Source organism: Grammomys surdaster, unplaced genomic scaffold, assembly GCF_004785775.1.
Source record: "Grammomys surdaster isolate TR1022 unplaced genomic scaffold, NIH_TR_1.0 125606, whole genome shotgun sequence".
Lineage (NCBI taxonomy): Eukaryota > Metazoa > Chordata > Mammalia > Rodentia > Muridae > Grammomys > Grammomys surdaster.
Window position 1 is genome coordinate 1,566,806 of NW_021620449.1, and position 23,680 is coordinate 1,590,485.

The window sequence follows — 23,680 nt, forward strand, 5'->3', positions numbered from 1 at the left end:
TTAGGACATATATACTCTATAAACCACAGAAGCTTTCAGAACAAAATAGGCACCACTGACAACTGTGTCATACTAATACAGACTGTTTTAAATAAACGGGAAGGAGAGCATTTCTAAGAAATACAATGGAAAGGGTATTCACTGTCAATGGAGAAAGTTCTGCAATATCATTTTTCTTTTCTGTCCTACATGAGGTATTTCTCCTCTTGTGCCAATGCTTTCCCACCACAGAAGGAATCTTTCAAATGTGTCTAGAGATGTGCCTGAAGTAGAAACTATAGGTTGTGGCCTGAAGGAGGCATTCCCTCCCCATCTTCTTGCCCAGGTCAGACCTCTCAGACTCTATGCTGTCCTTTTTCCTTTATCTGAAGTCCCACTGAAGAGCTACCCCTCCTGTTTGAGGTCAGAGCTGCCCCAAGCCCACTACCCTCAAACACAACCCTCCAAAATGCCATGTATGACTCACCCACCCAGGACCCTGTCCCAACTATCCACCTTTCCTGTCTTAGCTTCTCCATCTATTGGTTCATCAAAATTGGGCATACAAGGTCTGTCCCATCTTTAAAACTTGAGTAAGGAATCTACACCCAGCTCAGATCTACAGTCTCCCTTGGCAGCCCAGTTCTCACATAGCTCCCGCCTCACTTCCCACTTGGTTCAAATGACTACAGTCTGGCTTCTGCCCAAATCACTGAACTGAAACTACTCAGTCAGAGGTCACTAATGACCTCTAACTACCAAACCCAGTGGAATTCCTAAGTTCTTATCTCACTTCTCTCTGGGCAGCTGAAATCACTAGCCCCTCGTTCCTTCTGAAAGCTCCTGGTGTCCTGCAGCACTAACGCCTTCTGGTTTTCTCTGTGCTCTCTACTATCCCTCTTCTGAATCCTATGTGGACACACATTTCTTTTGTAGATCCTTAACGTTTTAACAGAACTGGAGTTTCCAGGCTTAATCTTCTGTCTCTGTATTCTATCTTCTCTCCTGGGTGATACTAACTTCAGTTGATAAAAGTCAGCCAATCTTCATGTCCTGGGCAGGCTCCTCCCCACCCATCTGATCTAATGGGCTATAAGAAATGGATCCTGTCCCACAAGAACTTCATACTCAATAAATCCCTAATTAAACATAGAATCTTTCCTTTAATGTCTCTCTTCTTGTTTATAGTTTCTATCACTGTCCCTCAACTCAGAAGATGAAGTGATGAAAACCCATAAGGCTCTTTCCCTTTTCCTAGCCTCCCCTACAGCTCAGTCCCTGAGCCCACCTACTCAGCCCCCATAGGTGTGGACACTTTGCCATTCTCCCTAAACTTTTGCCTTCCCTCTGCCACAGCTTCCTCCCCGCTCTCACCATCTCCAGAGATGCAAAGAGCAACTTTCTCACCATGCTCTCCCCTCCTCCAGACCCCAGACACTTCCCATGGTGACTAGGGAAACTGCCTCTGAGGCCTAATCTGATTGTGGCCCCATAGCATTCAAAGTCAATTCCAACTCCTCAGCAGGAACCGCCCCCCTTCCTGATAGGCCAACCCCTCCAGCATCACCACCTCCCACTGGACACACAGTGTGAAGGATTCACGTGATAGGCCATGAGCTACTAGCCCAGCAGTTCAGTTCTCCACACCCTACTACCTGTTTCAGATCCTTGTACCTACAGACACTTGGGATTCAAAATACAAAAATCAGGGAACTGAGGCACAAGGAACCACTATGAGTTTGGGGCCACTGAGCTGAAGTAAATCTTTTCTCACTCACTAGATGTGTGAAGGCAGGGGCCTATAATACCAGCACTTGGGAGCTGGAGGTAGGATCAAAAATTTGAGGTCAGACAGGGCTATACAGTCAGATTGTGTCTAAAAAAAGACTGAAACCCTCCAGAAAAAAATGACTAACTCAGGTAGTGCGTGCTCAGCACTTACTGTTAATTTTGTTTATTCTTCCATGGCACTCAGGCCAAAAGAACACTGAAGAACAAATTAAGAGACATAATATTTATTGTGTTGCCATGGTTTCCAAATTAACAAATAAGAGTTATTATTTCATGTTCCTAGCAACTTCCCTTCAGTCCAAAATGTGAGGTATCTTTTTTTCTTAGTTAGACCTTAAAATGTATTGTGCTTAATAATTTTTTAAAAAGCTTTGATATTTGAGAACAAATATTTAAATTTTTCTGGACATAGGCATTAATATGTATTAGATAAAACTAAAATAATAAAATCTAGAAAATTTAACTCATCTTTTCATAATTGTCAAACAACTGTATCTTCTTTTTACTCAGAGACCTCTTGACAGCAAAAACAATCTTACCAAATAAGAAAGGAAATCAAAGGTTAAGAAGTTTAATTACTGAGATCTGGTTACAAACTAATAAATAGCTCAAGAAAAGCAAAATGTAGGATCTCCAATGATACAATCTAACCAAAGGAGGGATGTTGAGTACCATGTAAAAGTACTGGGGGGATGGGGCATGGGGAGACACACCACTGTACTTCCCATTTACCATACTGGTATTGAAGGATCTGAATGGCAAAGGTGACAGTGACCATCTCAGTCACACCTAGACAAAATGAAACCTTTAGCATAATCATGCTCCCTTGATTCCAGACAGCGACAAATCAAGGTGAAATACTGAGAGCAATACTGGTCTTCCTGAAGTCAGTGACAAGCAGGCAGGAGGTGACAAGCAGGCAGCAGTGGGTAGCCTGGCAACAAAGAGTGCTTCAGCTCCATCTCGCTTTCTCCTTTTTCTCCTCAGCTGAGGATAAGGAGGAAACAGAGACTGGCTCAGTGCATGCACTGTGACACCTGAAAGAATTCTGGGTAAAGTCACAACTTAGACCAGCTCTTTCAGACGATGTACAAGCAGAAAGGAGGACATTTTGGTTTTGTTTTTTTTTTTTTAAACTGGGTAGAAATGGAAAACCATTTACTTCTCATAATTGAAAAAAGTAACTGCTATTTCACAATCACTAATGAACCTAACCCTGAACCAACATTGAGAACACTTTTAAATTACAAAGAGGAATAACTGACTTGAGGAATTATTTTTTCTGACAAACCCAATTTGCACAGAATAATCTAAATCAAATACATAAAGAAAAAAAAAAGGTATCAAAGATAAAACTCTAACTTGACCTGGAACTCTTTACAACTCAGCCAAGAGAAGTCACCTTCCCCTCGCCCTAGATGACAGCAATCACGCTATGAGTTCAATCACTCCCATGTGCCAACAAGATACAAGAATCGAGAACCTGCTAAAGCTACCCCTCAACTTTGAGCTCGAAGTCTGTGCTCTCAAACCACTCTGTGAAGTCTCCATGTGGCTGTCTCACAGCCACCTGAAATACAACACATGCCAACATGCAATCATGCCCTACCCCCATTCTGATTCTCCCTACCATCTATCCAGATGTATTCGCCCGAGTCCTGTCTCTGCCACCTATCCATAGCCACTCAAGAGCACCAACTACTCATCTCCCCATTCCTACACCCCCACCACCTGTGGCTCCTGACTCACCTCCTGAAACCACAGATGCCTCTTCTCTGATACAATCTCCAGCCTATACTAAGTCATCCTTTTGATCATTCCACTTCCTACACAAACCTTCAGTATCTTCCCACTGTTCTCAGTACAGACTAATGCTCCTAAACAGAGTCTACCACCAGGGTTCCTGCTAATCATGCTTGTGCTGTGCACAGGGAAATTTAGCAACATCCTCAGCCTCTACCCACACCTGCCAGGGCACCTTCCAAATGCCACCCTTCACTGTGACAGACACAAATGTCCACATACATTGACATTGTTCCCAGGGAACAAAACTAGCCCCTAACTGCAAACTGCTAGCTTGAATTAGTTAATTCCTCTTTCTTCTCCTCTGTCTCAGCTGTCACCTGAGGCCCCAGATGATGGCATCCACATCTTTAAGAGGTCAGGAACTATGGGAATTCCAGCTCTCGCCCTCCCAAGCATTATGGACTTGGCAAGGTTACCTGACATCTCCGTGGCTTATATTCAGCACTGATGAAATAGGAATGCATTAAAAGGCCTGGGGCTGCTCACTAAAGTACCTGAGACAGTGTATAATAGTAAAAGTTGAATAAACCTTAGCTGCTGCCGTTAGTCCTTGAATTCTAAACATTCCTCCAACCTCACAAGCTTACAAAAAGTTCTCTGACAACTGCCTCTCTCCCTTGAGGAATAGCCCTCATCCTTCAAACCTCAGGTGAAAGGCCACTTCCTCCAAGGAAGCCTTCCCAAGGCCCTCAAAGACGTCCCTTGTGGCACACTCTTTAATGAAACTGTTTACTGTTCTCTCAAAGCACTTAGCAGTTATAAATACACATATTACATATTTCCTTCATTCTAAGAATCCCAGTGACTATAGCAGACACAGATTTTTTTCAAGACAAAAAGGAATTGTTAAGTGTCTGAAATTTGAGGAAGAATCCATTATGTGGTCTTCAGTGTCTATTTCCCCTTTCAAATCGAAACTCCATGGTAGAATCGTACACTCTGTACCCTCCAAATGTAGCAATGTCCATATATAATAGATGCTCAAAAAATGTGTGCTGAATGAATATTAAAAGTTCACTTTGCCAGATGTAGTTAACCATGTCTACACAGCGAGTTCAGCGAGCCAGCCAGCATGACACATAAGAAGATCGTGTCTCAAAAATAAATTAAATTTTTTAAAAAAGAAAAAAAAAGAAAGAAAATTATACTTCAAAAAAATTAATTAAATAAAACACAAGCTAGGTGGTACCAAATGCCTTTAATCCCAACAGCAGGGAGGCAGAGGTAGAGGCAAGTGGATCTGTTAGTTTGAGGCCAATGTGGCCTCAAAACAAAAACTAAAGTTCATGTTTGTCTTAAAAAGTAACTATACCCTTAAGTGAAAGTTGGAATTAATACTCATAATTCCTGCTGACTATGGTAATCCACATTTTTTCAAAGATTTATTTATTTTATGTATATGAGTATACTGTCACTGTCTTCAGACATACAGAAGAGGACATCAGATCCCATTACAGATGGTTGTGAGCCTCCATGTGGCTGTTGGAAATTGAACTCAGGACCTCTGGAAGAGCAGCCAGTGCTCTTAACCACTGAGCCATCTCTCTAGCCCTGGTAATCCACATTTTAAGAAAGCTTCTGTACTTGCCAAAAGTTTTTCTAATCTTCTATTTACCGTGACCTAAAAATAAATTAATTACTCAGCACAGCAATATACCATCAGCTCTGCCCAGTTCTTATGGATGCCACTCCATAAGCACTGCTAGAACGTGTCTTTTTACCTAAGACCAATCTACCTCTCCATACCTTTTCCTCAGGCTGTGCATCTATAATCAAGAGCCACAGACTTCTGGGTCTCCTAGATGCCTAAATGGCTATTACCTCCTTAGGCAATAAATGGCAATCCAATAAAGTATTGTCAACAAATGAACTTATGAACAAAAAGAATATACACAGGAAGGATTATTATTCAGTCACTGAAAAGAATTTAGATTGCTGCCGGGCGTTGGTGGTGCACGCCTTTAATCCCAGCACTTGGGAGGCAGAGGCAGGCGGATTTCTGAGTTCGAGGCCAGCCTGGTCTACAGAGTGAGTTCGAGGACAGCCAGGGCTACACAGAGAAACCCTGTCTCAAAAAAACCAAAAAAAAAAAAAAAAAGAATTTAGATTGCCTAAAAGAAAATACGGTTGTTAAAAGCCAGAGATCAGAAAGACTGCTCTAAAACCGTGTCTTCTGGACATGACAAGGTCCTTGACACTCAGGAACTCACAGCAGCTGTGGCTACCTATGCAAGACTTATACAAGACCAAGCCAGTCAACATTTCAGCATGGACAGGGGAGGCTCTCATGAGGCCCCACCCCCTAGCTAAAGAGCTAGTGGCAACTGACAGCTCCTGGGAAAGGGAGAGTCGGTTTACCCAGGGGTGTGACTCTTGGTAGACTGCCCATGTTCCAGCAGGTGCACCCACACCCACATGCATACAGGCAGCCCTAACTGGACTTTGTGAGGTATTTTTTTAAAAAAAAAAAAAGGATATGAAGTTGGGAAGGAGATTGGATGGAGAGAGTTGGGTGTAATGCAGTATAGAAATGAGCAAAATATATTAAATGCATATATGAGATTCTCAAAAATGATAATAAACATATTTATAGAAAAAAAGGCTATCTGCATTCCTTTCTAAAGGTTTCAATTTCTTCTCAGACTACTCCTTAGTATATATAATTGTTTTTTTAAAAAAGGGCAAATGCTCCAATAATTTGTTAAAAATTGATTTTGTGTGTGCATGTGCATGTGCATTTGTGTGTACGTGTGCGTGTGCGTGTGCGTGTGTGTGTTCCAGGGCACATGTGTAGGGTTCAGTGGACAATTCTGAAAGTTGTCTTAGTTAGGGTTTTACTGCTGTGAAGAGACACCATGATCAAGGCAACTCTTATAAACGACAACATTTAATTGGGGCTGGCTTACAAGTTCAGAGATTCAGTCCATTATCATCAAGACAGGAGCATGTCAGAGCCCAGGCAGGCCTGGAGCAGGAGAAGCTGAGAGTTCTACATCTGAAGGCCATTAAGGAGAAGACTGACTCCCATGTGGTTAAGAGGAGGGTCTCAAAGCCCACTCCTACAATGACACACTTCTTCCAACAAGGCCACACCTCCTAATAGTTCGGCTCCCTGGGCCAAGCATATTCAAACCACAAGAGTGGTTCTGCTTTTAGCCTTGTTGAAACAGCCTTGTTGCTCTCATTCTGCCCTACTATGTACTTCAGGCTAGGAGGCTCTCAAGTTTCCAGGCAATTCTCCGACCTCCTCCTTCCATCTCACCGCAAATATGAGAGGATTACAGATGTGTGCTACCACATCTGGCTCTATATAATCTCCAGGAACTGCACCTGTCAGGCTTGTGAGACAAGTGCACTGACCATTGAACCCTCCCCACGTCCACCTTCAATTGTGAAACAAACACTTTGGTAATTTTAATTTTTATCTAAAGATATGTGAGTTATGTAAATACTTAAAGTCACTATAAAGGACTATTTTTTTTCATTTTTTTTAAAGTATCTTTTTTAGCTAAAAATATCTGGCTTCTACTATAAAGTAATTGTATAACCAGTTTTTAGATAACTTTTTTGTATTTCAATAATGTCCTACTCAGTTTTTAGTTAATGTTGCTTCAAATACTATTATACAAAATGTGACTTCTTCACTAAAATGCTTGCTAAGCAAGCATGAAGGCCAGAGTTCAATCACACAGAACTCACATTAAAAAGCTGTGCATGCCAATAATCCCAGCACTGAGTAAGTGGAGAGACAAGAGGGTCCCCGGGGCTTGCTGGCCACCTATCTACACAAACTGCCAGCTCTAGCTCTAATGAGAGAGCCTGTCTCAAAAATATTAGGCAAAAGAGTGACAGGGTGCGGAGGGCAAAAGCCCTGATGGGCAAGCCTGTGATGTCAGTCTGAGTCCAGACCCCACAGGAAAAGGAAAGAAATGACTTTTGAATGCTGTCACCTGACCTCCACCAGCACACTGTGGCACACACATACATACATACATACATACATACACACACACACATATACATACACACACAATCAAATATAAAAAAGGGGCAAAAAGCAATTGAAGAAGACACTCCATATCGACCCCTGGCCTCCATGTTTGAACACACAGACACATTACAAAAAAATAATTCTTAAAAGGGTGTGGTGATACAACTTCATGTTTACCATGGGAGTGGGGACAGTATAAAGTCAGGAGAATCAGAAGTTCAAGGTCTACATAGGGACTCTGAGGCCAGGCTAGGCTACATGAGGAAGAAGCTTTTAAATGCCAACAACAAAAAAGTTCAAATTAAAATAGCAAGAGGATATTACTGCTATCTTGCCTGATTGAAAAAGTTTTTAATAGTTGTATATATGCTTGCTTGCTCGCTCGCTCTTGCTCTAAGATATGTATATGTATATTTGCTAAACGTTCACCCTTGTAGAGTAGATAATGTAGTGCTTTTAGTATAATCACAGAGTTACTCAGTCATCACTATTACCAAAATCCAGAAGGTTCCATTATCATCCCAATAAAGAAACCCATATACCTGAGCAGTTACTCCCTAATGCTCTCAGCTCTGGTATCACAATCCATCAACTTCTATGGATTTGCCTATGCTAATATTTCCTACAGATAAAATCACAATTAAAATATTATTTATCATTCAAAACCTAAGCGCAAATCTGGAGCTACACTAAGAATCTGAAACACAGGTAGAGCCTCAGGAAGGCACCCCGGCTGAGAGCACTCCTAAACACCAAATACACAGAAGATGCTGCAGAGATTCGAAAAGCATCAAATCTTCCCTCCTCCTGCCCTTCCTTTCCCCTAAGTTATCAACAAACTGAAACAAAAACTTCCTAGAAGCTGTTAGTATCTGAAGGATTAAATACAAAAGTTCCAGCCTAGCCCAGGATGCAGCGTGGTTGTTGCTGAGCCTGCCTAGCATGCACAAGGCCCTGGGATCCAGCTCCAGCATCACATGAGCCACATATGGTGACACACTCTTGAATCCCACCAATGGGAGGTGGAGACAGGAGGGAGCTCAAGGCCAGCCTGGGCTTCATGAGACCCTCTCTCAAAAACAACAACAACAGATAAATGGATGGATCGACAGATCTACAACAATGTTTCAAAAGGCAATCTTGGATTGAAAATCTGAACAAACACCCTTAAGGGTAGTTTCTGTCAACCTTCCCCCAGCTCTGAGCACTACAAAGCTCAGTGTGCTGTGTCACGGTCTCAGACCTCCAAGATTCTAAGCATACACAAAGCACATAACTAGTAAAAAAATTTATTTCAGATGAATTCTCAGAAAATCAAATCAGAAGGGATATAAATCTTAGTACATTTTACTAAGACAGATGATCTGAAAGGCCAGGCTTTATGTCTTGTTCCCAGCAAATACCCCACAGCCAGCTAACAAGCGAATGTTTGCCTCCCCAGCATCTATGGACACCATTGGTACACCTCAGCACACACCTCTCTGGCGATGTTACTCAAAGCTTCATCTTCTGCAGAAAATCGATCTTTCACCGGTGTTCTTTTCCTTCCAGAACCAGGAGTCCCCATCTTGTTTTTTTAAATAATTTTTTAACTCTGAAAATGAGTTTACTCGTGTTCAGCACTGAAATAAACAAAAACAGTAAGTTAGGATGTTTTCATCGTGGAGTCTTAAGGCTTAAACATTCAACTTAACACTGCAATTCTATTTCTTCCCAAAGAAACCAGTGAATGAATTCCTTTTCCCACTACCAAATTATTTCAGTGCATTTTAGAGTATTTAAATTTATATCAATTACCAACTTACTACCGTCACTAAGCTATTCACAAAACCTATGAGAATGTTATCTTAGCTCAGAAAACTGCAATCAAAATGTAATTATATCTAACAATATAAAATTAATATGGCTTTTTCTAAAATCTATTTCCAGTCAAGAAAGATGTTTCATAAAAGTCATTCAGTCTGAAGTTTCAGACTGCATGAATGCATGACTACATGCAGAATGCATGGCAAGCTGCATACAGCCCCTTCTTCTGGATGCACTGCTGAGAAACAGCTCATGTAACCCAGCCCTAGTAAGCCTACATATTTTTCCTAATTTTAGTAAGAGAAACTGGAGACATCTCATTACAATATGACACACCAAGATCCCCCAAGTTAGTTTGCTCCATTAGAACAGGGCATGTTAAAAATACAAGTGACTTCCATGTACCTGAATTCACTTGACTCAAGACAATTGAGCAAAACCACCACACCAGAAGTGTTTTCCCAGCGACAGGCCAGGCAGACCTATCTTTCCTGACTTCTCGTTGCCTTGAGCTGACCTATATTTTCTTTTTAGAAGATTGAGTAATTGCCTAAATGTATTCCATGTACCACCACATGTATGGCTGGCACCAAGCAGGACCGAAGAGGGCATTCATTTCCCAGAACTAGTTCCAGACTGTTGTGAACCACCATGTGGGTGCTGGGTACTGAACTACCCTGGGTCCTCAGAAAGAGCCGAAGGAGCTCTTAACTGCTGAGACATCTCTCTAGTCCCAAACTGGCTTACATTTGTCAATAAAAGCAGATGCCAGGACAGGTGGCAGCCACCTCTAGTCCCAGCACTGGAGAGGCAGAGGCAAATAAGTTCCTCTGTGAGTTCCAGGCCAGTCAGACCACACAGTGAGGCCCTTTCTCAAAAAAATAAAACCAGAAAATTAAGATTGAGGATGACCTATCTTTTTACTATAGCAAATTTATCTAGATAATCACATTTGAATATAAGCAAATGAATTTTCCAGTCTGAAAGAAACAGCTGATAAATTATTTCCAAGTACAGAGTAGTTGCTCTAGAGGTCTCCAATCTTTCTCCACGAAGGCTCAACTGAGTCACAATTAACACAGGCATCAAATAAACTATTAAATATTCCAGAAATCTTTAAAGCATCTTTAATTACCTCTTTTACTTATATAACTTATACAACTGACAAAGGCTACTCCTCGTCTTTATTTACAGTTTAGACTGTGCTGTTTTGTGGTCCTAAGGCTGAGCCCAGAGCTGCATGCTAGATAAGGCAAGGACTATCTGAATGAGCTACATGCTCAGGCCCCTTTTCCTTCGGTCTCTGGAGATGGGTCCTCACCAGGCTGCCCATCTTCTTAGCACCTGAGGTTATGGGGATACATTACTGTGCTGGCAATAGTTTTAGGCTCTAGCTAAACAAAGAGAGCCTCAGGTTATCTTCTTCAGTACACACAGGTAAGAGCAATAGTCAAGATTTTTTGTTGACTCAAGGAATGATTTGTAAAAATTAAAATATTTTTAACTATAATCATTTTATTGTGAAGAACATTTGTATAATGAAAAGAGAAATCTGTAAGATATTTTATGATATTTGAAGCCTCCTTCCAAGGATGTAGAGGAATACCTGAGTTTGGGGATGGTTTGGGGCCTTGCAGTTTTCAGTCTCCTTAGCAGAAGGTACCCAGACTACACAAAAACAGAACTAAAGAAACTATTCAACGGCACACTTAAAATTTGTGCATTTATTTTCTAAATAAATTTTGCCTCAAAAGAAAAAAAGATCTCTATACAAATTTGAAACTCAGTTAATGATGTATACACTAAGATGTGTAGTGTTTGAATGTACCAGCATCTGCTACTAATGTCTGCAACAACAAAGACCAAGCGAGGGACCCAGACACTGGGGTTCACTGCACTCAGTTACAGCTATCAACTATTTCGACTTTTCTGTATAGTCTAAAACGTCTGTATTGTTTAAGACTTTTTAATAGTATATTTGGGGAAAATAATGGTTGAGAAATAGGAATGAGTGGATCAGCAAAAGGCATGGGAATTAAGAATTATACTTTTTTAAACAAAAGTGAAGGTAATCTCATACAAATAGTTACATATTAACTTTAAAAAACTATTGGCAAAGGAAAGAATGATCAATTCCCTGAATTAGAAGAGAGGTCAAGGGAGAAAGAGGAGCAAAAAGAATTGGTTCAAGACATCAATCCTACCAACATGCTGTTCTATAAATGAACAGTAGTGGCAATTTTTATAATAATCGGTTATCAACTGTAGAAAACCCAAAATGAGATTAACACAAGTAAGTCATATGCAAAATCCATAGAAATAAAAAGTACATCAAGAATCTGAAAAAAGGTACAAAACATTTCAAAATGTAGCTGGGCCTGGTAGCATGCAAGCCTTCAGGTTCAAGTGTTCTGGGCACAGAGTGAGAGCTTGTCTCCAAAAGAATAAAGAAAGTAAGTGTATGAGCCCAAGCCCAGGACACCGCAAATAAGAAACGGAGGGAACTGAATACAGTCTCACCCTCTAAGGAAGATACCTAATGGTTTCGCTAGGCTCACTCACACTGTATGAAGCATAATGCCTACACTCTACAGGGTTAGCCTGAGAACTGTAAAAATGACTTTTAAAGTCTTGTGGTCTGAACATACACTATTCTCTATACCCAACACACAGATAATCTGTCCACTTCCTCTCCTCATAAGATAGCATGCCAACAGTCGCATTTCCTTCCTTGCCAACATGCTGTTCTATAAATGAACAGTAATGGTAATTTTTATAGTAATCAGTTATCAACTGCAGAAAACCCAAACTTGATGTACTTTTACCAACAAACGCACTCTCTGAACCCTGACAGGAAACTACTTTCTAGTGTTGTTTAAATGATCTTCTTTCTCTATGCCTGCTGAAGTATCTCGGAGGATGAAACGATGGAAAAAATTATAATGTTAAAGACAGAGACTTAAAAATGAAATAAGTAAAAACAAGAAAAGGTCTAAGAAGACAACTCATGGGGTCAGAGTCTTTAGTGTGCAAGCATGAAGACCTGAGTTCAAATCTCTAGCATCCCTGTTAAAGATAATTGGGCATGGCTTTGTGCCTGTAATCTCAGCACTACAGGAGGTGACAATAGCCAGCCTGGGGTTTGCTGGCTGTCACCCTAGCAGGTTCAGCAAGAGATCATGCTTCAGAGATGAATAAGGTGGAGAATGAGAGAAGGGCACCAGGCATCCTCCTCCTGCACCACACACGTGTGCATTACTACATACACACACACACTAACAATAACAATAATAACAATAATAATAATAATAAGTTACAAAGAAGTGAAATTGAACCATATAACCAGGTAGCAACATTGCTGAAAGCAAACACAAGAGAGAAATATATAATTTAATTTTTTATACAATTAATATGGAGGTTTGAAATTAAAGGATTTTTACAAAATGTCATATAGGTTTACTTGTTCTATATTTTAGAAATACTTGCTAGTTTTAAGGCATGCCTTTAATCCCAGCACTCGAGAAGCAGAAGCAGGCAAACTCTATGAGTTTGAGGACAGCCTGGTCTACATTACAAGTTCCATACCAGCCAGGATTACACAGTGAGACCCCCATCTCAAAACAAACAAACAAACAAATACAAGGAAAATCTCCCAAGAATTTACATGGCATTTTTTCTAATATTTGTCTATTCACCTTTCTTAAGACTATTTTTATTTGTGTATGTACATGTACATAAGTGCATGTGCGCCATACACATGAGTACATGTGCCTGTGGAGGCCAGAGACTCTTTGATCCCCTAATACTGGAGTTACAAGAGGTACGGAATCTCCTGATGTGAGAGCATTGAGCCAAACGTAGGTCCTCTGCAATAGCAGGACACACTCGTAACTGATGAGACGCCTCTGCAGCGCCTCCCTCCATCCATCCATCTTTAATGATGTTCTACAAAGGAAGGAAGAATGGGCTGGAGAGACGGCTCAGCCCTTTTCTAGTCTTTGCGCACACTGTACACTCATGGTACCCAGATATACATGCAGGAAACACACTCATACACATAAAAAGATAAAAGTTACTTTAAGGAAGCACTATTTATTTTTCTTTTGTCGCTTCTTTTAGTTTTGTATACAAGAAACCACTGCCTATCCCAAGGCCATATTTACTCCTGCTTCTGTGATTCATGAAGTTAATTTCTGAATATGGCATAAGGCAGGGATCCAATTTTATTCTTTTACATGTGAGCATCTACTTGTCCTGGCACTATGTACTGAAAAGACTAGTCTTTCTCTAGGAAATTATCATGCCACCCTTATAAAACATCGGGTGGTAAGCCAGAATGACTCCACGGGTTTAAGTGCTTGCCAAGCAAACTAGACAACCTGTGTTCAATTCCCAAAACTCATGTAAAGGTGCAAAAAAAAAAAAAATCAAGTCCCAAGCACCACACCTCCACCTGGCATGCCCACACACTCTGCCCATCCACACTAATAATAAAAGTAAACACAATTTTTAATCTCCTAGCAATCAAAGTACAGGCAAGATAGTGGGGTAAGGGTTAACTTGGTTCTAGTCCATCAATCTACATAATTTTCTTTATACTGTACCACACCACCTTCATTACTGTGGCTTTGTATAATTGTTAAAATTGGAAAAGTGAGTCATCCAACCTTGACCTTGTTCCTTTAAGATTTTTGGTCTGAGAGTGCACTTCTATGTAAATTTTGGTAAGTTTATCATTTTTTGGGAAGAAATAAATGTAAAAGAAAAATGTACCCTGAATTATAAAGGCAATTACAAGGACACTATAAATCAGTTTGAGGACTACCTCAGCAATATTAAGCCCCAGTCCCAAAGTAATGGGATTCTTTCAGTTACTCTGTCCTCCTTATTCTGCCATGCACATCATGTGTTCAGTGTGCAGGTCTTGCATTTCTTTATTAAGTGCATTCCTAAGTTGCAAGTATCATTTAGAAGCTCAAACAGATATGAAAATTTCTATAAATTGTTAGCTGTGACAGAAAATTATCTCTAACAACAACAACAAAAGGCTGTGACATTAGAATCAAAGAGCAGGTGTCAAGGGAAAGCTCTGAAGTCCATCTGTACTACAGCCGAGGGTGGGTAGGTGAGAAACTACATTTTCAAACACAGTATGAGCGAGGTGTGGTGGCACACAGCTATAATCCAGTACTTGGGAGGCTGAGGCAGGGCTGTGGCAACAAGAACGACACCCTTTTAGGTCTCACACAAGTGAGGCCCATTTCTGCTCGGACATCCATGGCCTCCAAGCACACTGCCACTCATATGTACTTTCCAACATAGACACATACATATAATTAATAGTTTTAATCTAAATTTAAAAGATTAATAATAAAGCAAATGAGGGGCTGGTAAGATGGCTCAGCAGTGAAGAGCACTGGCTTTCTTCCAGAAGTCCTGAGTTCAAGTCCTAGCAACCACATGGTAGCTTATGACCTGGTTCTCTTCTAGCATGTAGGTGTATATGCAGACAGAGCACTCATACATAAAACAAAACAAAAATAAATAAATTTTAAAAAACCAAAATTACATGAATAAATATGATTGCTCCAGTTTCTTTTTAATCTATAATAAAACAAAGCAGAAAATGGAGCAAACTGAGACTAATAGCTGTGACTAATGTCACACTGATCAACATCATGTAATAAATGGCTGTTTCAGAAAATGCAAAGGAAGAAAAAGCAAATGTAATATGCCGTTTCAGTAGAAAAGATGGAAAATGGTATATATAAATCAAGCCAGCAAATGTATTAATGTATAAACTATGCACAAGACAATACATTCCTATTTTCACCCTTAAGTTTTAAATACTGCTGATTAAAGCATCACTTAACAGCTGTACCAGAGGTACTTCCTAGCTGAAAAGCATGAACTCGGGCTGAGAAGACAGCTCAAAAACAAGTCCTTGCTGTAAAAGTGTGAGGAGAGGAGTCTGGGTTTCCAGCAGCCATGTAAAAGACAAGCTGGGGCAAGCTGGCTAGCTAGACAGGTGATGAGCAAGCTCTAGACTCCCAGACAGACACTGCCCTAACACATGAGACAGAGAATAACTAGGACACCTGACTGCTTCAGTCTCTAACCTCCACACACATGTACACACACACGAATACCACACACACAAAATACACATACAAAAACCAACAATAAACTTACAATAATCAACTTTGAAACTATAACAATAAACTGAATAGAGGGGTATCTGGTCTATAAGAACTGCTGACTAAAAATTCTGTACCTTGTTCACAGTTTTGACTGCTTGTGGTGCTAGGCATGGAACCTACAGCCTTGCATATCTAGGTAAGCACACTATGGCCGACCTACCTACCCAGGCCCCTTATTCATGCTTTGTGTCATACGGCCTATGCACAGCAAGAGGCACAGTACATGGGGATGAGTGAGAAACTAGTAGCCTCACTAAAATTGGCTTTGTGTGCCATTTCTCATAGAAAGATTAGAGCATAAATTGTCTAATTTCTATAATGAAATAGAGAAGCTGGGTAGAAAGACAGCTGGAGGGAGGGATGGCACAGGGCTGGAGACCTTGGGTCTTGACCTAGAGCACTAGAGGGGCTCTAGAGATCCTCACTTAGTTTGATTTTTTTAAATTCCATATTCAAAGTTTAATATGATCATAATTTCAAACATAAATTGCTGATGTTTAAATGCCTTTAAAATAAAAAGCTGAGGAGCAGAGAGATGGCTTAGTGGGTAGGAACTTGCACCAAACATGATGACCTGAGTTGAACACCCAAGACACACATAATGGAGACAACCAACTCTTCTACATACCTACATCAGACACAAGAGTACAACAAATAAGCTCACAAATAATATAAAAAAAAAAAAAGGAACATTTGAGTTAGATCCAGTTACACAGAAAGAGTAACCACAATTACTTTATTTACTTCCTTAAACTCCAATAAATCCTAAGTTTTGAGGCATGGGTGGCAGTCAGAAGCTGTAATTTAAATTAAATATCTAAGATGCATAAAGCTAAGTGGAGAAAGGTTAACTATAGACAGCCAGCAGTGACTGTTTCAGCAAGAGGACCTATAAAGAATGACTCTAAAAAGAAATAAGCAGTCTGACCTCTACAGAGCTGTGTAGCATCTCTAAGTGGCAGGCATGAGGGCCAGCCCCCCGCCAAAAAAAAATCAACATCACTTTTAAGGTCTCTATATAATATGCAGTTAGACCTCCAAGACTCTATCCACAGCCACACCAGAAACAAAGATTACATATTGTAGATATTTCTGTAACATGTCCATTAGAGGTAACACACAAAGACAGAAAACAGACCCTGCTTCCCAAGCTTAGAGGGAGGGAAGTGAAGGCAGTGGTTTCTTCTGGAGATAATGAAAAGGCGCTGGAGTCAGACAGTGGTGGTGTTGGCTACACAGCTCTGTAAATGCACTAAGAACCATTGTGAGGACTATCACTTTAAATGGGTAAATGTTGTGATATGTATATTTTACATCAATAAAGAAATAAAGGATGGTGGTGGTGCATGCCTTTAGTCCCACCACTCAGGATGCAAAGGCAGGTAGATCTCAGTGAGTTCAAGGCTAGTCTGGTCTACAAAGTGAGTTCTGGGACAGTCAGGACTAGAAAAACCCTGTCCCAAAAAAAATTAATTAAAAATAACAATAATAACATCTCTTAGACAAACTGGCAAATGAAGTTCAGAAAATTTCAGACAAACAAACAAACAAACAAACAAACAAAAACAGAAAATAAAGAGTCAAAATTTAAATAAGCACGTAGAGTAGGGTCTGCAATGCTAACATGTGAGAAGCTGAGGAAAGAGAAGACAGGATGAGAGAGAGGCTGTGATCGAGGCTGAGGACAGCTCCAGACTGAAAGGCCAGCTCAAACCCAGTGTTGGCTCACATCAGGAGAGCCATAGCAAGTTATCACAGTGAATTTAAACATAGGAAATGAAACAACAGAAGGCCTCTGGGACTAGGAAAAGGAGTTATACAAAAGTTAACAGAGCACCTTCAGACTTCTAGAAGGAGAACTGGAAGCAAGATAAACTCCTGAAGCAAAATCACAGATAGCCGGCAAGCAACCTCTAACTCAATCGAGCCACATTCTTCTCAACTCTGACTACAAAAGACATTCCAGATATGTAAGGGCTCAGAACTTCACTCACCTATCTTACCCCCTTTTCAGTAAGCTATTAAAATGTTTCATCAAATCCAAGAGGACAAAGTACCTGAGAACATAAGGAATAACACAAATGAGGAGCATTAGGGGTCCTCAGTGGGATGACTAGTATTCCAGGAAAAAAACCTGAAGCCATATAATTCAAAAAACCTAACAGGGGACCGCTGTTGTTACTAGTCCACCAGTCTTTGGGATGTTCCTTTAACCTAAATCCAGTCCGGGTTGTCATAGGTTGTTTAGTCCACCTTGACCTCGTCTTGAGTTTTCCTGTAGTCCCTTTCTCTAATGCCTGGAAAAGCTGATCTACTTCACAACAGGGTATTTAACTTTTATCTATCCCTGACAACTAGACCATGACGAGCTCAGAGGCACAAACACACATACATAGTAGTCTGCTTCCCTAGCTACCTCTCTTTCCCAGATATTTACCAATCCCTTTTAAACATTTCGGCTACAATAAATGACTTGATTATGATGAGCCCTGTGTTTCTCAGAACTCAATTAACAAGTTTGCCCAAAAACGTACCCACCAAGGGCTCAAGGAAGACTTTCAATTTTACTTTCTGGAGCCTTCATCTAAATGGGAAAGATGGACTTTCCTTCCACGGCCACTTGGTTGTCCGAAGCCCAACAATATACCACTCAAAAAGACACACCAGGCCAAGACTGGTTCCCATTCACCAAGCAGCTTCCCTTTTCTCCCTGGACCCAGAATTACATTATGTTCTCATCCTTTCCTGGAGTAAGCACAGTCATTTCACTGCATTGTGGGCAAGAACAAACAGGGTCCAGACCTGCCATCAAATGTCCTGAAATCTACCACACTCCCTCTCTTTAGCCTGGCATCTCCCAGGCAAATGCAAAGCACCAGTGCAGCCCTCCAAGGCCCTAAGGGGTAAGAGTCCCTAGAGCTAAACTCTTCGGATGCTTATGGAACAGATTAAATCTCTGATGGCTTTCCAGCTTACAGCAGACAAGGATGTAAATGTGAGAAGAAAAAAACAAGGCTTGGCTGTATTAAGACGTAGGGTCTGTTAAAGTGGCCAACCTGAGTCATGGATATCACGCAGTAGTAGAACACTTGCTAGACATGCAAAAACCCTGGGTTCAGTCTCCAGCACCACAAAAGCAATTAACCTGTTCTAAAACACTCACCAGGTGATACAGATTTTCAGTTTTTCAGAATTAAACTACACATTGGGTAGGAATGCATACATACAAGAGTGAAGGAAACTTCAGGAGTTGGGGCACCATTGATGTGTAAAATGTAACTGTGACCAGTGGAGGACAGTAGGTTCCAGGGAAAGAAATCCTGAGGGACGTCCCAGATATCTGTCATATATAATTTCTTAGATTAGTAGTGAGAATACTGATGTTCACTTTATTCTTTAACCATTTTGTTTTATATTTTTCTGTATTTCTTAAACTAGCTGCTACTTATGTTGCACACTGAAAAATACAGGAAAATCTGGAAAAAATGAAAAACTGCTGGAGCATATAGGTGGAAGCAATAAACAGAAAATTATGCAAATGTTTAATATAAAAGAAAATATAATATATAGCTTAGTAATAAACAGTATCTTATTATAATGAAATCATCAATTATTGACTTCAAAATTGGAATGCTACAAGGAAGTAAAGTAGGAGGTAAAGAAGCAATGAAAGCTGGGGATGATTCATACATTCCGTTCCCAGCGCATGGGAGGCTGAAGAGGCTCACCATTGGTTAGAGGCCAGCATGAGCTATATAGTAAATTTAGGACAGCAAGAATTACAGTCCGACACATACTGGAGGAGGAAGGGACAATTACAAAATAACAATTAAACCAATAATAATTCTGAAGACAGTAACATTTAAAAACATACATTTCTTTAAACAAAGAAGGTATATACAATGTATCATTTTGTAACCAGCTATAAGAAACAAATTCTTAGATGGCTCCCTGCCTCAATCTCTTTTCTAGTATTAATACCATTGTGTAAATATCACTGATACATGAAGCCGAAGAGTGGGACCTGAGATTTACTTCTAACCAACAGAGAAGGGCAGAGGTCATAGGATAGCACTTCTGTGACTGTGTTACATTATGTAAGACTGTGGTGCTAGCTGATTGCTGCACAGATTCCCGTGGTGGCTTGATGAAATGCAAGAACTACAAACAACTGCAGGCTGCCCAGCTAGCTGACAGCAGTCTTTAGGAGTAAAGTGATCTCCAGTTGAAGAAGTCTCAGTACTAAACCACAAGAAAATCAATTCTGGCAACAACCTACATGATTTGGAAGTGGATTTTTTCCCCAGTTAAGTCTCCAGGTGAGACTTAGCTGAGTTAACACCTTCAGTATGGCCTCACTCAACACACCAAAGAGGACTCAGCTCAACCAGTTTCAGACTCCAGCCACACAAACAGGAGCAATAAAAGACATGCTGTCACCGGGTGGTGGTGGCGCACGCCTTTAATCCCAGCACTTGGGAGGCAGAGGCAGGCGGATCTCTGAGTTCAAGAGTTCGAGGCTAGTCTGGTCTACAGAGTGAGTTCCAGGACAGCCAGAGCTACACAGAGAAACCCTGTCTCAAAAAAACAAACAAAAAAAAGACATGCTGTCTTAAGCTCCTAAATTTGTATAATTACACACAGTATTTCCAACCTTTAACTCTTTCAACAACAACAAAACCTAAGCAAAGTTAGAAGATATAAAAACTGACGCAAACACATGATGGGGCATACCTTGGAGATGGGATAGAGAGGAGGGAGTGGAAAGGGAGAGGAGAGATAGAGAGAGGGAGAGAAAAGGAGGAAAGAGAAAGAGAGAAGGGGAAAGTGAGAGAGGGAGCGAGAAGGAGGGAGAGAGGGATAGGAGGGAAAGAGGGAGAAAGGAAGAGAGAGAGAAAGAAAGAGAGAGAGAGAAAGAGAGAGGGAAAGAGAGAGGGAGAGAGATTTGTTTCTATAAACCAACAATCCAAAAGGGAAATTCAAAAAGCAATTCCATTGATGATAGCATTAAAAAGAATAAAACACTTAGGAATAAACTTAACCAAGAAAGCAAAAGATATACATTGCAAATATTATAAAAGAAAAATCAGGAAAACATAAATTAATTGATAGACCTCATTCATAGTCACAGAGTGAAAGATAACATTATTAAAACTGCAAAACTGGTCAAAAGAATCCACAAATTCAGTATAATCCTATCAAAGCCCAGTGTGCTGGGTCATTTTAACTGACAACCTGACACACCGGGAAGACAGTCTTAACTGAGAAACTGCCTAGCTCGGATTGGCCTGTGGTGTGTCGGTGAGGAGATTACCCGACTCAGTCCACGGCCGAGGGTGGGCCCTGAACTCTATTAGAGTAAAGCAAGCTATCAAGCAAGCAGAGCAGCAGCACGGATATATTCACTTCCTACTCTGAACCAGAGGTATAATGTGGGCTGTAAGTTCCTGTCTTGACTTCCCCACAATAATGGACTGTGATCTCGAATTTTAAGCCAAATAAACCCTTTCCCCTCGATCCTTCTTGATCTAAAATTTTACTACAAAACTATAATAATTAAAATGGTATGTTACAGGCATAAAGTAGACCCATAGATCAGTTAAACAGCCCATATATAAATTCCCACATGTGTAGTCAAATAACTGTTAACAGAGGTGCCAAAACCATCCAAAAGAGAATGGATCATCTTTCCAATAAATAGTAGTACTGGTAAATTCATAACTGGATACAGTTAGACCCTTTTGATTACACAATATGCAAAAGTTAACTCAAGGGCTTGAGAGACAGCTTGGGTGTGAAAGGCTAGGCTCATCACCAAAATATGAAAAGTTAACACATGATGCGTCAAAACCTAAGTATATGAACTATAAATCTTTTCAAAGAAAACACACAGGAAAATCTTCATGACAGGATTTGACAAACATTTCTTGTCAAATTTGACAAAATGAAAGCTAATAAAAGACTAGGCAAACTAGATTTCACCAAATTTAAATTCTGTACATCAACACCCACTATAAACAGTAAAAAAGGCAATCTAACAAAGAAAACACTTGTAAATAGGGTTGATATCTAGGATATATAAAGAACTAAAACTCAGTAATGAAAACAAATTAAGGGCCAGTAAGATGGCTCAGCAGATGGAAGAGTACCTGACACCAAGCCTGATGATGACCTGAGTTTGATCCCTCAAACCCACATAAACACGAGAGGAAAGACTCTCCACAAAGCTGTTCTCTAACCTCCACATGAATGCTGTGGGCATATGTATACACACCTAGACACGGAACCTCACACCGTGCACATCTGCGTGTACGAGTAATAATATAATCATTGTTTTAAAAGACTGTGCAGCTAGAGATACAGTTAGCACTTAAGAGTACCGGCTGCTCTTCCAGAGAACAGAAGTGCAACTGTCAGCACCCACATGAAGCTAACAACAACCATCTTTAACTCAGCTGCAAGGGTATCTGATGTCATGTGGCCTCCCTCCAAGAGTACTACATGGACATGGTGCACAGATGTACATAAGCAAAACAGCCTTACACATAAAATAAAATAATTTTTAATTAAGAAATGGGCCAGGTAGGTGGCACACATCTTTAATCTCAGCACTAGAGAGGCAATGATAAAGTCAGTATGTTCTACAAAGACAGAAGTGGCTAATAAATGCACAAAAAGATACTACACAATATCATTAGTCATTAGGAAAATACAAATCAAAACCACAGTGAGATATTCTTCACAAAGTCATTAAGATGGTTTTTATGAGCAAAAGAGAAAGAAAGAAAGAAAGAAAGAAAGAAAGAAAGAAAGAAAGAAAATTTAAAGAAAGAAAATTTAAAGAAAGAAAGAAAATTTAAAGAAAAGAGAAAATAACAAGTGTTGGCAGGCAGAATGTGCGTCCACTCTTGAGGGAAGCTAGAACGGTAGAGCCACTGTGGATAACAGCATGGTGATTCTCAAATAGTAAGACATAAAATGAGCAGAATCCAGCATTTCCCTTCCTGGTTACGTACACAAAATAACGAACTGGGACTTGAATGCACAGTCAGATACCCATGTCCTTGGCAGCATTATTCACAATAACCAAAAGGTAGGAGACCTAACCGGTGATCAACACAAGTCAAATATACATGAATGGATTTGATGCTACATAAAATAAGCCAAACACAGAGGGCAGATATGTGATTCCACAAATACGTGTGGGACCTAGAGCAGAGTACTACTTAAATCATGGAGACCAAGTAGCAAAGTGGCTGCCAAAGGCTACAGGAAGTGAGTAGTTACAGTCTGATGGGCAGCTTTAAGATGATGAAAACCTCTGGAGATGCTTGGGCGGCTGCCCCACACTCTGAATGCACTGTAATGCCACAGAATTGTACAATTACACTCGGTTTAGAGGTTATGGAGGAGACCAGTGACGGAGGGTTTCTGTAGCATGTGCAAGGCCCTGGACCCATCCCCCATCACTCAAAAAGGGGGTAGAGGCATACATTGCATATATCTTCCACAATGAAAAGAATGGAAAAGGTCAATATGGCAATGCTACTTAAGTTTTACCACAATCAAAAGTAAATACATAAAATAAACTAGGTGGATTGCAAGGAATAAATTTGGCAAGACAAGAAGACAGTGGCCTCATTTCCTTAATTGTCCACACAGATAAAGCATTACCCATGACATGGAGTTGGGCTGGGGGGGAGGAGTCTATTTGAAACTGAAATATTTATCTTTAATCCTACAACTACTGAACCACTTAGCTGGAGTACTTAATTTTTTTTTGAAAGGTAACAACATGTGTTTGCTAAATTTATTCAATTTTTATTAAACATAGTTAAACCGTTTAACAGGAAAATAAGTATCTTAACATCTTATTGTTTGTAGACAGTACACTTTAACTCCTAGCTGTTAAAATGTTTCTATGTGAAAATGGGGACTACAGAAAGAATAACTGCCTAAAGAAAACAGCCTAAAAATTCAGTTTTCAAAAGCACTAGATATATCCATGGCATCAAAACTAGCGTAAAAAGTGAAGCTCGTTTGAAGAAACCCTAAGACATACACAAGGTCCAAAATGAGAACAATGGAGACTGAGTTTGGGATCCTG

At 40.2% G+C, this 23,680-nt stretch overlaps 1 protein-coding gene across 2 annotated transcripts in view; it reads right to left on the bottom strand.

The window, feature by feature from the left end:
* Lrrfip2 (LRR binding FLII interacting protein 2) overlaps positions 1-23,680 on the bottom strand; it is a 102,478-nt gene that overhangs the window by 73,165 nt on the left and 5,633 nt on the right. For both annotated transcript variants that reach the window (XM_028787053.1, XM_028787052.1), the window contains exon 3: positions 9,045-9,189. In XM_028787053.1, the coding sequence (XP_028642886.1) occupies positions 9,045-9,134 (90 nt within the window). In that variant the 5' untranslated portion in view covers positions 9,135-9,189. The remainder of the gene's footprint in view (positions 1-9,044; positions 9,190-23,680) is intronic.